This window comes from Hemiscyllium ocellatum, chromosome 8 (genome assembly GCF_020745735.1).
Source record: "Hemiscyllium ocellatum isolate sHemOce1 chromosome 8, sHemOce1.pat.X.cur, whole genome shotgun sequence".
NCBI lineage: Eukaryota > Metazoa > Chordata > Chondrichthyes > Orectolobiformes > Hemiscylliidae > Hemiscyllium > Hemiscyllium ocellatum.
This window is the reverse complement of record NC_083408.1, coordinates 76,533,915-76,548,831: the sequence shown is the minus strand read 5'-3', so window position 1 is coordinate 76,548,831 and position 14,917 is coordinate 76,533,915. Positions and strand designations below refer to the sequence as shown.

The 14,917-nt window shown below is 37.2% G+C and overlaps 1 protein-coding gene across 9 annotated transcripts in view; it reads left to right on the top strand.

Moving 5' to 3' along the window:
* The window catches only part of mark3a (MAP/microtubule affinity-regulating kinase 3a), a 172,999-nt gene extending 163,829 nt beyond the window's left edge, over positions 1 to 9,170 (top strand). For 3 of the 9 annotated variants that reach the window (XM_060829243.1, XM_060829237.1, XM_060829236.1), the window contains 2 exons: positions 4,368 to 4,412; positions 7,645 to 9,170. In XM_060829243.1, the coding sequence (XP_060685226.1) occupies positions 4,368 to 4,412; positions 7,645 to 7,990 (391 nt within the window). In that variant the 3' untranslated portion in view covers positions 7,991 to 9,170. Of the gene's footprint in view, positions 1 to 88; positions 138 to 4,367; positions 4,413 to 7,644 lie in introns of all 9 variants that reach the window. The other 6 variants (XM_060829238.1, XM_060829239.1, XM_060829242.1 and 3 more) reach the window with 5 other exon arrangements.
* The last annotated feature ends 5,747 nt before the right edge of the window (positions 9,171 to 14,917 follow it).

Genomic DNA, 14,917 nt, shown 5'->3' with positions numbered 1-14,917 from the left:
TCTTTCCTCCTCTTGACATTTATTTCTGAAATACTTTCTTTGCGCACTTATAAAACTCTTTACGTTTAGAATTCCTTTTTTCTTCCAGATCTCAGATCCAAAGGACTTTTCCACTGTCTATTAAAATACTTACAGTAGTAAGTCAAAGATCAGTACTTTAGACACTGTAATTTATATTGAAATGTCTTAGACAGTACTAAGAAATTTATGCTTTAGAATATTGTAACAGTTAGACTTAACACATAATCACAACATTTGCATTTGAAAGCCTTGATGTGTTTTAAAGAGCTGGAATTCTCCCTTGCTGACGTATCAGTTTAGGATGAATTGAATGTTTCTGTGTTGAGAAGCCATTTTAAAAACTATTAGTCCTGAATGTGGACTAAAGGAAGATGTCTGTGTTCGGCTGTTATTGAACTTGCATTTCAATTGTAATTGAGTAATAACTTCATAGTAGATAGCGTAGTGAAAAAAGTATTTAGTGTGCTTGCCTCTATTGATCAGTGCATTAAGCATAGGAGTTGGGTGGTCATGTTGCAGCTGTAGAGGATATTGGTTAGGCCACTTTTGGAATACTGCATGCAATTCTGGTCTCCCTGCTTTGAGTAGGATGTTGTGAAACTTGAAAAGGCTCAGAAAAGGTTTACAAGGATACTGTCAGGGTTGGGGGTTTTGAGCTACTGGAAGAGGCTGAATTGTCTGGGATTATTTTCCCTGGAGGCTGAGGGGTGACCTTTATAAAGGTTTATTAAATCATGAAGGGCTCTGGTAGGGTAAACAAATAAGATCTTTTCCCTGGGGTGGGGGAATCCAAAACTAGAGGGCATAGGTTTAAGGTGAGAGGGGAAAAGTATAAAAGGGACCTAAGGGGCATTTTTTTTTTCACGCAGAGGGTGGTACGTGTATGGAATGAGCTGCCAGACTTGGTGGAGATGTGCAATTATAATATTAAAAAGATATCAGGATGGGTATATGAATAGGAAGTGTTTAGAGGGATATAGGCCAAATGCTGGCAAATGGGACTAGATTTATTTAGGAAATCTGGTCCAAAGGGTTTGTTTCCATGCTGTACATCTCCTATAACTCTATAATTATTAAGGGAATCTTTCTGAAATCTGTGTTTATTTAAGGAGTCTGCTTATATAAAAATGCACTTCTACCATGCATGCACTGGAAGAGAATCTGACCCACATAATCTGTTTTGGGAGGAAAAAAAAATACTCTAACCTATCAACTGACTTGAAAATTGTTAGCACAAAATTAAGCAACAAGTTTGCGTGTAAAACAGGTAACTGTGTGCATCTAGAAACTGTACAGGAACTTCAGTCTTTATGACTCATCTCAGTTTTTGTTTTCTGTTAAGATTTAGATTTCCTATTTTCCCAGTGTAAAATTGGTGACTACTCCATTGTGTTTTTCAGTGACTTGCATATATGAAATAATAAATGACTGTGAAATACCCAGAAATCTTATTGAATGGACTATTTCAGATCGGCTGAGTATGTGGGATGTCCTGAAATTTTTGTTTCTCAAATTAGTTTTGGCATTCACATCTAATATTAAGCTGCAGTGTAGATTTATTGAGTCTATAGGAATATCAGCAATCCTTGCATTTTTATCTATGAGCCTGTGCATTGACTAATCCTTTCTTAAAAATAATAACACACACTTCCCTCAAAAGATCATTGACAAATAGTATTCACTTAAGCCTGTTAAAAATGTATTTAGGTTAAAACTGCAAGTCAAATTACACTTCAGAAATTCCACACTATAACATTAATCCACATTGCTTTAAAATCAAATATCCTTTTCTTGTTCCAACCTAGATGTGGCAAATTAAAATTTAGATTACAGGGGCTGCTTGTTAGCAAGTTTCATCTCACCCTCCGTAGCAAAGTTTTGTCTGTTGCTTTACTGATAGAAAAGGTGCTGCTGATGATGTTACAAAGAGTAAGGCTTGTAATGTCTTTTCATAAAAAGCTGGGGGAATTCCTCATTCTTTGTGTAAATTTACTCACTAAATCTCAGTGGCAAAGGCTTTAAAATAATTTTATCTTACCATGTTGATTTCACAAATAAAATAAGCATTTTGTCATTTTAAAAGGAACCTAAGTGTATTCAAGAATCTAATTAGCCTAGTCATTGATTTGATTGTATAGTAGATCACAAGATATCTGAGAGATTTTATAGTATTATTTAATTCTAATTAAGTTTGAGCTAGTTTTCCAAGAAGTGTTCTGTTTACATTACTATCCTATTAAGTTCTGAGATGACTGTATTCAATCAATTAAAAGTAGCCAAGTGCATAATTAGATGAAATTATTAGACTTCTAAACTTTGAGTTTTAATTGTGTTTGGGTTTGGCAGATGTTTGTATTTAATGTTAAGAATAATAGTGACATTAGATATTGGAAACAGGGCTTTCATTTCAACATTGTGTTTGGATGGAGAGGATTTGGGATAGTATGTTGTTGCACAGATTATGTCATTGGATCTGATGACTTTTAAGTTAGTTACCATACAGATCAGGCAACAGTTTTTTTTTACAGCAACTTTTTCATTGCTATGGCAAATCAAGTTTTAACATGTTAGTTGTACATTAGCAAATGTAATGAATCTGCCGTGATTGTCTTAATTCCTGACGTGTTGTTATGGTTTACAGAAAGGATTATCTGAGTGACATTGGGTAAATTATATTTCTTTCTCAATTCCTGTGTTAAAACCACTGAAATCCAAATATCCAAGATTTAATAGTTTATTTTGGAACCAACATGTTTTGATTCATTTTTATCCATGCTTATTTTTCAAGAGGAGACTTTGGAAATGAAGCACCATATGAGTGATGCATTACCTTGAAATCTATGGATTTTTAGAAAAAATTAGTTCCTGAACGATTAGTGTTTTGCATGTGTTTTAAGCTTTAGTTAGAACTACCAAGTTTGTTTTGTGTCTTTGATCTTTTATCTTCTTTTGCACTTTACCGGTGCTCACCTTAAGTAAACTTCTCACTATTGTGTAGTTTTGAATTGTACAGGTTATTTGTTTGCATGATGTGTGTATGATTGGAAGCTTTACAAATATATTATTCTTGGTGTACCAACTTCTAAATTATGTGCTAAGTCAAAGCAATGCTTCTATAAGCATAAGTGGACAAGAAATCTGTTAAAATAGGTTACTTTTTCAACAGGTGGAAGAAGTAAAAATGTTTTTTGGCCAAACTAGAATTCTTGTAATCTCTTTGACCCAACATTATTTCATTATAAAAAGCAAGTGACCCTTGACCGTGTTCCCTGCCCAGCATTGACTCTCAACTTCCCAGTGACAAAAGTTCAAATCTCAAATATAATTTTGTAAATACAGCATTGCTTCTGGTCATCTCTGTAACTTTGTTTCTGCACTCTAGCTGCAAAATTCATCATTCCCTGACCCATCATCGACAACTTTTTGTCCCACTTTCTGGGATTCTCTCCAGTTCTGCATTAAGACCACAGCCCTCACACTTCCTGCCTCTCTCCTGTTTGGTGCCCCTTTTGCTCACTGACCATCTTGCTCACCACCTCCCTGCTCATCGCTTTTTCCCCTAACATTCCTATTTGCAGCTCCTCGCACTGTCTCGCTCAAGATCTCAGACATAAAACAGGTGCAGGCATGGGAGATGGTGGGCGAAAGAGAACCAGGGATGGGGTTGATTGGGGGTGTGGGGGTCAGCAAGCAGGAGGATCAGGAAACAGGAAGACATGGCCAGCAGGATTTAATTTTTATACAAAGAGTTAGCATGTTGTGTCTATTTTGTAAAATTTATATGATTTTAAATATTATTTCATTTGCAAGAATAGAAATGTATGAATACATATTCGTTCAATTGAAGAGCGATATTATATCTTAATGCTCTTTCTTCTGACAGGAAAGATCTTCTAAAATTTAACTACAGATTTTTACATTGGTTCTGCTCGGAAAACCTGATTTGCTTCATGTGTTTCATTTAGCATTGCACTTGGCAGAAATGAGCAAGGACTTTAAGCAAGGAATTACTGTCCAAATGTTTAAAGTTTACAGTCCAATCAATTTTGTTTATCTTATTCCATCTTCCCTACAAAACACAAACATGATTACTTCTTCTTCAAACCACACCAGTTGAGGTTTGTAGAAAACAGTTCAGAAGGTTTCTCTTGTTGTAAGTGGCTTCTGCTCATGATAAAAGTGCAATTAGATTAAATCTTCTGCCATTGTAAGGAAATGCATGTTTCTGTCTGCATCAACATAAGTGATGAATTGGTTAGTCCTTGTGTGCAGTAGGTTATATAACACAAGCTTAAGAATTTTCTTCTTTCTTTAATTCCTTGTGCTTTCGGATTGCTTTCATTGAGGGTCCCAACTGAACCTGAGAGAAACGGGAGATTTGAGGGCTCAAGGTGAGAATGCTTGTATGTTAAGTAGGTTTATGTCAGTGCAACCAAATATTGCGCTACCAAAAATGTTTTGCAGTCTCATTCCTGGAAAACATAATTTCAGGGAGTGTTGATACTTTTGATAAAGTTGTTGAAATATTGTTTGATATTTGATATACAGTTATATGCGATATTGTAAGAATAACAACAGAGATTTTGAAATTGCAATAGAGTTCTCTCAGTAGGTTTTAAATATTTTATTGTTAACATTGGTTAATTTATTTAATACTTTTGGCCCAAAATTTGGGTCCCCTTTAGTACTTGAGCCCAAGATTCAAATTCACTTTAGGTTGATTGTTTCGGATGAAAGTTGTCTTTCATCCATTTGCTATCAGGAACCTATGCCAAATTAGCCAATTTCAAAAGGGAGAGGCTCAATGAGCCAATCTATTCAAAGAGAAATGGCAATGTTTCAATCATGCTAATGAGGATGAAGTATAAAAACTTGTATTTAAACTATGGAAGGGTAGCAGAACTATACAGCTGACAAATGCTATATTGGGCAATGTATGCACCAACAATATAGGTGTCCAAATACTGTTTTCCATTTTGAAAACCTTTTATCCTGATGCTGATTAGTTTACAATGATCTTATGTATAAGCTTTTTATTGATCAAGAAAGAACAAGCGCTCCCACAACATACATTGTAAAATTCCTTTACAGAAAGTAGATTAAATTTTCTGTGAAAAATAAGCAAGAGGTGAGATAACTGCATGATGGCTGCAGCCAACGCAATAATCAGAAAGACATAAATTTAATTTTTGAAAATATTCTTATGGTACATAGCATAGGATTTGCCTGCTGAGAACATCAAGCTATCTGTTATAATATTACAATAGGTCCTTCCATCATACGACTGTAAGTGTTTATTAAATAGAATTGCTACAGTGCAGAAAGAGGCTATTCAGCCCATTGGGTCCACGCCGACACTCTGAAGAGCATCCCACCCAGACCCCCACCATATCCTGTAACCCCACATTTGCCCATGGCTAATCCACTGAGCCTGTACATCCCTGAATACTAGAAACAATTTCACCATGGCCAATTCACCTAACTTGCACTGTGGGAGAAAACCAGAGCCCCCGAGGAAACCCATACCAAAAAGGGGAGAATGTGCAAGCTCCACGTAGACTGGAATTGAGGCTGGAATTTAACCTTGGTCCCTGGTGTTGTGAGACAGGAGTGCTTATCCCTAGATAGTTGAGGATGAAATTGGAGATTGATCATTAGCTGCTTGACAGTTTGACCTGAACACAGTCATATATCCAGAATTTTACGCATACCTAATTAGATTACAGAAAAGAAGCAAGCAATTGTAATGCATCCCTCAATTAGCTGTATACTGCTCGCTGTGGAGTCGATACTGAATCACGCTGCTCACTACTGCTTGGGAGCAGTTTATGGTACTTGTTGGTTGCCTACCAAGGGCTCAAATCACGATTTTCACTTATCTGATCACCAACCAGCAATCTTCCTTGGAGGATAGTGGGAAATTTGGAGCAAGGACTTGTCTGCTAATGGGAGATTTTTCGGTGTCTAATGCTCAATAGCTGAACCTAATGCTCAATACCTGAGTCAAGCTGGTCAAGCCTTGCTCTATTGCAGTATTAGCAAGTGACTAGCAAACTTAGATTTTCAACATGTAGGGTACTTCACCTCAGTTCCACTTAATTCTACAAACTGAAACCCTAAGTAAGGCTTGAGAAAGCTGGATGAACAGTGGGAAGGCTAGAGAAGTGTTCTGCAAGAAGGGTGCACAATTTTCGCTTGTTAAATTCTTGCATACTTGATTAACACTATCTTAATACCATTCTTTTGATGTTTGGTAAGTAAGGGTGAATCCCTGAAATGAAAATTGACATCTCTATTACTTTGTGGAGAAAGTGAGGACTGCAGATGCTGGAGATTAGAGCTGAAAATGTGTTGCTGGAAAAGCACAGCAGGTCAGGCAGCATCCAAGGAGCAGGAGAATCGATGTTTCAGGCATGAGCCCTTCTTCAGGAATCAGGATTCCTGAAGAAGGGCTCATGCCTGAAACATCGATTCTCCTGCTCCTTGGATGTTGCCTGACTTGCTGCGCTTTTCCAGCAACACACTTTCATCTCTATGACTTTCTCAACAATTTGATTTAGAGAGGTTCTAAGATTATTATGAGTTTCTGTACATTTTAGATGGTGATGATAAAAAGATTATTTTGGAACTTTATCTTATTATTAAAAGCCCTTATTTTACAGCTATTTGAAACTTGCTAATTTAATTTTTGCTCCATTTAACTTTCTAGTTTTTTTTTAATGTTTTACCTGTGACTCTGAACATAATTCTACCTCATGGGCACAGCTGATTAGTCATTTTTTGCTTTTAAAATCTTTACACAAAGGACTAAAATGTTACTTGTTTGGAAAGGTTATTTGTTGACAGTTGGATGTTACAAATCAATTGATGCAGAACTGCAATCCATTTTTTATACATGAATCTGAGATTTTGCATTAAATTTTACATTAGCAAATTAAACATTGGTGATATACTGCATATATAAAACCAAGATGGGTATCTGCAGATTGAAGTTTGCAGTTTGTTACACATTTCTACATTGCAGAGACAGCTCCACGTCTGAGTGTTTCTTTTGAATTCATTTCCTCATGTTTTAATGTTAGGATATGCAAGCAGAATTCACTTTTGTCCCAGGAAAATCACACCATGCTAAGTTTGGTGACATTCCCATGGTTGCAGCAGTTTGAATAAAATTGGCATTGCATCATATTGGAGTTTGACATTCTCGCACAGAGCTCAAGTAGTGTCAGATGATCGTTGAGTTGGGCTCACCTCACTTAGCTTTTGCATGCTCAGATCACTGACTTTAGGTTATGTCACCGCTTTTATATTAATATTTATCCAAAATCTTTTTGCAGCAAAAATGCAGCAATCCAAAGGTAACATTGCAGATTATGCTAAATTAATAAAGCATAATTCAAATTTCAGTTTCATGTTAAATAAAGTATCTGTTCATGTTTTAAGAGATCAGGTAAATTATTTTTCAGAAATATCACACTGCAGAGATTGAGAAACTAACTAACAACACAGGTTTGAATTCATGCTTGCTTTTTGGCAGACTGCATGTATTTATAAAATAGAAGCAGCAGTGTGTAGTTCCATGTTCTATTATTTGGCTGCTAATTTTCTTTTCGTTTCCTGCAGTCGCAATGTATCTGGGGATCAAAAAGACGAAATCAAAGAAGCAAAGCCCCGTTCACTCCGATTTACCTGGAGTATGAAAACGACCAGCTCCATGGATCCCAATGACATGATGAGGGAGATCCGAAAGGTTCTTGATGCAAACAATTGTGATTATGAACAGCGTGAGCGTTTCTTGCTCTTTTGTGTCCATGGCGATGGTCATGCAGAAAACCTTGTACAATGGGAGATGGAGGTCTGCAAACTGCCAAGACTGTCACTTAATGGAGTTCGTTTTAAGCGAATATCAGGAACATCCATAGCTTTTAAAAATATTGCTTCCAAAATTGCCAATGAATTAAGGCTGTAAAATATGGCTAAGCTATAGTTTCAGGCGACATTTCATGAGTGTTTTTTTCTGAACACTGGTGGAAATTTATTGAAGAAAATGTATAGGATTATGCTTACGCAATAACTACTGCAATTTCAGATCATGGTATTGTAAAACAGTGGAAATTCACAAGCTGCTGAGGGGTTGGGGAAGTTGATCAAAGAACAGATTTTCTTTTTATAAAAGTGCACTACAGCAGTCAGTATCCTAATAACTGAACAGCTTGCCCCTTCATCTCAGTTACTTCACGTTTGTAATTGGCTTAGAGTCAGTTGCTTGTAAAACAAACTGGAAACGATTCATCCTGTGTAGGTATGATCCCTGTATGTACAAAAAAATGTTCCAACAAAATCCTTCTCTTTAAAATGTTGTTGAATGAGAGACCTGTTTTCAAATCTGTATATCTTCCACTGTTCGTACTGATTCAGGTGCTTAGCTTTTCAAAGACAATGAATTGTAAGAAACAAATAAACTCATTTTCCATCAGTTGTGTTTAATGGCCTTCTGACAATGGAGGTGTGTACTTATGAGCTAGTTGTTTCTGTAAAATATATTATAAAGCAAGAAATTCTGCTAATGGAAGAACCTTTCAGCTGTATTTAGGCCTGTGATGATATAAATTACCTGTGTTAAGCCAGGGGTGCTGTGATTTGGAAATGATTTAAGTACTGTAGATCACAGATGCTAAACCACACTTAGGATCTCTCTATTATAGAAAATATCACCATCTAAGACTGTTCCTTAATCAATTAGGACATAAAATTATATGTTTATTGTTTGAGTTTCTTTACAGTAAAGCTTAGATTGGAAACAGTTTTGTTCGGCCGTACTTTATTTAGCTGTAATTATTGTTAATAAGAATACAGTCTGTCCTCCACACATACTAGCTAAGTAAAAATGTCTTGAGTCTGTAATTTAACATTTGGCAGTATGGGACAATAGTCATTTAAGTATGCGGTTTTTGTTTTTTTTTCAAACTTTCAGCACTGTCCTTTGGAATGTAAATAATGTAACTTAGTTTGCGGACAGTATCATACTGTTATACAGTTTTTTTTCATTTTTTTAATGTTCTGTAATGAGCCAGGAGTTACAAATCAATGTAAGTTGTCAACATTTCAGGTTCACAACTCTTCATTAAAGGAAAAGAAACTAAAATGTATTTCTGAAATGTCACATATCAGTTTACTCACTGACAAATATGCACATAAATATATACACATATATGCAATATCTATCAGCCTATTAGCTATAAATATTTTATTCCTTGTATTTTTTCCATTTTACACCAATGATTCCGTCCAAGTATGTTGCTGTTTAGTCCACTAGCAACTAAGAATAGTATACACATGGATTGACATAAATCAAAACTAGTGAAATGGAAGCTCAAACCTTTTTGCTAAGTTTTTCCACACATTTTGGAAAATTTTGTAATTCAAGCAACAGAAAATAAATTCTTCATGTATAATGCACTAAAGCATTGTATTTTTACAAATATTGTAGTCAAGTCACCTCACGTTCTTTAATTCTAAACTACTGCTCAGTCTTTTGCTCAAAGACTGTGGCTTGTGGCTTGTTTACTGTGGAGTTCTTCTTTGGAATGACACTTTTTAATATCTTTATTTGTTCACAGCTGAAAACCTAGGGGCCATTAGTCCTTCAATTCTGTGATCACTTGGATCAATACATTTCACATTGTCTATTACATTTGCATTGTAGTGTTGAAACAAAATCCTTCAGAATGTATAAACTTTCTTATTTGTCAAGGATCACATCCATATCTCCCATATCATCCTGCAGGAAATTACTTTCTCACCTGTAACAAGTACAGAATGTTATCTCTAAGGGTTAAAGAAGAAACACTTGAAGTAAGAACAATTGATGCAAGCTGAAGATGATTCACAGCAAGAAAATCCTTGCCAGCTAAGAGTCTTGTTTAAAGCATTTCTAGGGACCAACCTGAATTTTATCAATGTATTTTCAGAGACAATCGTCTCATGAAACTAAGTGATGGCAGCCACTAAGTTTGTAAAGTGACAGAGATCTCTAGCATGTTACGACACAGGGTGAACTCCTGCTAATTTAAACCTGACACACCGAAAAGATTCACTCTTTGCTGTAATTGTGAAAATTCGAGAGGCCAGCACTATCCCAAAGGTCACTATTTAAAGTAAGTATTAACAACTTTATTTTTTTTAAAGTCTAACAGAGAATAAAAATCTAACAGAGAATAATTAACTAACAAGTTACAACTTCTTTCTCTAACCTATCTATTACTTTCCCTTCTTTAATACTGGTCTGATAAAACCCTTGATTAAGATTTACCAGAAAATTCAAATTTCAAAACCAGCCAGCTGTCAAATCTTCTTTTTGTATCTTCTTTGTCTTCGACTTAGAGTTTCTGTTTCACAGGTTGTTGATCGCCAAAAGTACCTTTAAGAGAGCTATTCTGTGGACAGTCTGTATATGTTGGTGGCTTGACAGTTCTTCCCCAACTGTTCAATTTTCCCCAGCCTTATACTCCAAAGCATTGGATCATTTCATTGGTTTTAATATTGTCAAAATACCAAATTGAAACTTGATTGGGGTTTAGTATCGGGGCATAATTTAAACTGGCTGAATTTGAATTTGTTTTTGTCTCATGGCAACCCTGATACTGCTAGCTGTTGGACCAAATGTTACATTGTAAATTCTCCAGCACTCTGCTTGCTAAGTGCTTCAACTCTCTTAAAAGTACACCTTACATCTTCATAACAAGCATGTAACCCATAACCAGAAGGAGCTATCATAGTACAGCTGGAACCCCTAAGCAATAGTCTTCCAAGAACCAAACACTTAAACTGATGAAGGTTATCAAATGCTGCTGGAAATGCATTGTAAATATCATCCTGCACAGTATAATTTCCCTTACTGACCAAAGTGGCACAAAGAGTTTGTGAAACCAAAACATATCTCTAGCATAAATAAAACCATGCACCTTCACCTCGGTATTGAATAATCCTAGTGGCTTGCAGAAAAGTTTAACCTTTTATTTAGCTCTGAAAATCTAAACTGCTCACGAAGAATATGGAATCATAAAAAAAAGCCAGAAAAAGACCAATGCTGTAAATCTGAAACATTACAGGAATTACAGGAAAAGCTCAATAGGTGTTGCAGCATCTGTAGAGAGATATCAGAGTTAGTGTTTCAGGTCAAGTGAACCTTCCTCAGAAATGGGGAACAGTTCTAAGGGTCACTTGACCTGAAACAGTAACTAACTCTGATTTCCCTACACAGGTGCTGCCACACCTGAGCTTCTTCCAGCAATTTGTGTTTTTGACATAAGAATTTGGACAAGGATTTCATTTTATTGAAAACCTGGTGTAGTAGTACAATTTTCTAGTCTACGTGGTATGGAATAGGTTGTCTGAGGGAGAATTCCTCTCTTCCCCCCCCCCCCCCCCACCAAATTGTCTCTTATCAAATATGTTTCCAGCTTTCCATCCTGTTAAGTACTTCTGAGTAAATGCAGAACTCCTCCAAAAATGTGAATTCTGCCCAAGTTATGAACAAATTTCTTCACGCTAACGGAGTTATTTTAAAAGTCCTTCAAGTAATAACGTTTGACTATAGATAATTATGGCGGGTAAATGTGATGGCTTTGCACAGAATTTGAAAGCTAATAACTTTAAATGGAACCCTCTTAAATAGTTCTGAAAAGGGTAAATCTTTCCCTTCCTAGTTATCCATTTGTTGTTCATCTATTGAAAGTGACAGATTACCAATATAATATAGGCTAACTTTGTGGAACCTCCAGATTGCAGTCAAATCTGGCTCAGTCTATGGTTTTAAAATCTCAGAATCAGAATTGTTATGGCACAGGAAGAGGCCATTTGATCTATGGCACTCACACCACTCTTCAAATGAGCATCGTTCCCTAGGGATGTTCTACTGCTTTCTTGCACATTCTTTCTATCCAAATAATCATCCAATGTCCTCTTGAATGCTGCAATTGAATCTGCCTCCACCACAATTCTAGGCAATGTGTAATTGCTGAGTGTACAAGTTTTTTTCTCATATCATCCTTGCTTCTTTTGCACATCTCTTTACATCTATACCCTCTTTCTTGTTTCTTTTAGAAGCAGGAAGCTTTCTCCTCTTTACTCTATCCAGCCAGCTCATGATTTTGAAAGCCTCAATTAGATCTCCTTTCAGCCATCTTCCTTCCAAGGGGACCAGATCAAACCTTTTCAATTTTTTCCCAACTGAGATTTCCCATTCAAGGAACCATTCTTTTCTTCGCTTCTGCACTCTCTAGCACATTTGCATCTTATCTAAAATGTAGCACCCATGTGCTTTAATAATATTCATGGCATGTTATTCTGTCATTCCCTTAAATTCTATTAGATTTAAAATAGTGATGGAAAAGGATAGACCAGATCTAAAAGTTGAAGTTCTAAATTTTGACGTTATTAGGTAAGAGCTTTCAAAAACTACTTGGTGCCAGATGTTCGCAGGTAAAGGGACGCCTGGAAAATGGGAGGCCTTCAGAAATGAGGTAATGAGAATCCAGAGATTCCTGTTAGGGTGAAAGGAAAGGCTGGTAGATATAGGGAATACTGGATGACTAAAGAAATTGAGGGTTTGGTTAAGAAAAAGAAGGAAGCATATGTAAGGTATAGACAGGATAGATCGAGTGAATCCTTAGAAGAGTATAAAGGCAGTAGGAGTATACTTCAGAGGGAAATCAGGAGGGCAAAAAGGGTACATGAGATAGTTTTGAAAAATAGAATTAAGGAGAATCCAAAGGGTTTTTACAAGTACATTAAGGACAAAAGGGTAACTAGGGAGAAAGTAAGGCCCCTCAAAGATCAGCAAGGCGGCCTTTGTGTGGAGGTGCAGAAAATGGGGGAGATACCAAACGAGTATTTTGCATCAGTATTTACTGTGGAAAAGGATATGAAAGATATAGACTGTAGGGAAATAGATGGTGACACCTTGAAAAATGTCCATATTACAGAGGAGGAAGTGCTGGATGTTTTGAAACCCCTAAAGGTGGATAAATCCTCAGGACCTGATCAGGTGTCCCCTAGAACTCTGTGGGAAGCTAGAGAAGTGATTGCTGGGCCATTTGCTGAGAGATTTGTATCATCGATAGTCACAGGTGAGGTGATGGAAGACTGGAGGTTGGCTAATGTAGTGCCACTGTTTAAGAAAGGTGGTAAGGACAAGCCAGCGAACTATAGACCAGTGAGCCTGATGTCAGTGGTGGGCACATTGTTGGAGGGAATCATGAGGGACAGGATGTGGACGTATTTGGAAAGGCAAGGACTGATCAGGGATAGTCAACATGGCTTTAGATTTAGATTCCTTACTGTGTGGAAACAGGCCGTGGGAAATCATGTCTCACAAACTTGATTGAGTTTTTGAAGAAGTAACAAAGAAGGTTGATGAGAGCAGAGCAGCAGATGTGATCTATATGGACTTTAGTAAGGCATTCAGCAAGGTTCCCCATGGGAGACCAATTAGCAAGGAGATCTCACAATACTGGGAGAACTAGCCATTTGGATACAGAACTGGCTCAAAGGTAGAAGACAGAGGGTGGTGGTGGAGAGTTGTTTTTCAGACTGGAGGCCTGTGACCAGTGGAGTGCCACAAGGATCGGCGCTGGGTCCTCTACTTTTTGTCATTTACATAAATGATTTGGATGCGAGCATAAGCGGTACAGTTAGTAAGTTTGCAGATGACACCAAAATTGGAGGTGTAGTGGACAGCGAAGAAGGTTACCTCAAATTGCAACAGGATCTGGACCAGATGGGCCAATGGGCTGAGAAGTGGCAGATAGAGTTTAATTCAGATAAATGCGAAGTGCTGCATTTTGGGAAAACAAATCATAGCAGGACATATACACTTAATGGTAAGGTCCTATGGTGTGTTGCTGTATAAAAAGACGTTGGAGTGCAGGTTCATAGCTCCTTGTAAGTGGAGTCTCAGGTAGATAGAATAGTGAGGAGAGCATTTGGTATGCTTTCTTTTATTGGTCAGAGTATTGAGTGCAGGAGTTGGGAGGTCATGTTGCAGCTGTACAGGATATTGGTTAGGCCACTTTTGGAATATTGCATGCATTCTGGTCTCCTTCCTATCGGAAAGATGTTGTGAAACTTGAAAGGGTTCAGTAAAGATTTACAAGGATGTTGCCAGGGTTGGAGGATTTGAGCTATAGGGAGAGGTTGGGCCTTTTTCTCTGGAGTGTCAGAGGCTGAGGGGTGACCTTATAGAGGTTTACAAAATTATGAGGGGCTTGGATAGGATAAATAGGCAAAGACTTTTCCCTGGCATTGAGGAGTCCAGAACTAGAAGGTATAGATTTTGGGTGAGGGGAAAGATATAAATGGTATCTAAGGGGCAACTTTTTCACACAGAGGGTGGTACGTGTATGGAGTGAGCTGCCAGAGGAGTGGTGGAGGCTGGTACCTTGCAACATTTAAGAGGCATTTGGATGGTTATATGCATAGCAAGGGTTTGGAGGGATATGGGCCATGTGCTGGCAGGTGGGACTAGATTGCGTTGGTATATCTGGTCGACATGGACGGGTTGGACCAAAAGGTCTGTTTCCATGCTGCACATCTCTATGACTGTAAGTAAATGGGATTTGTTAACTGAAATATTTCCAGCACAGACACTTTCCCAAAAAGTATTCTGTTGAACCAATTGTGAATAAAATGCATAATAAATGTCATTAAAATGCTTGTCCAGTATCCACTGTTAATAATTTTGTGACCATTATGTCACCGTTGCCAACTTAGCTGGCTGTTATCAATTAATAAGGTTGGATGGATTTTTCATTATACTACTTAGTTGAGTTGAACTGCTGCAGTCCCCTGTGCTGCAAGTAGACTCTGGATGAACCAGGAAATCCACTGACTACTG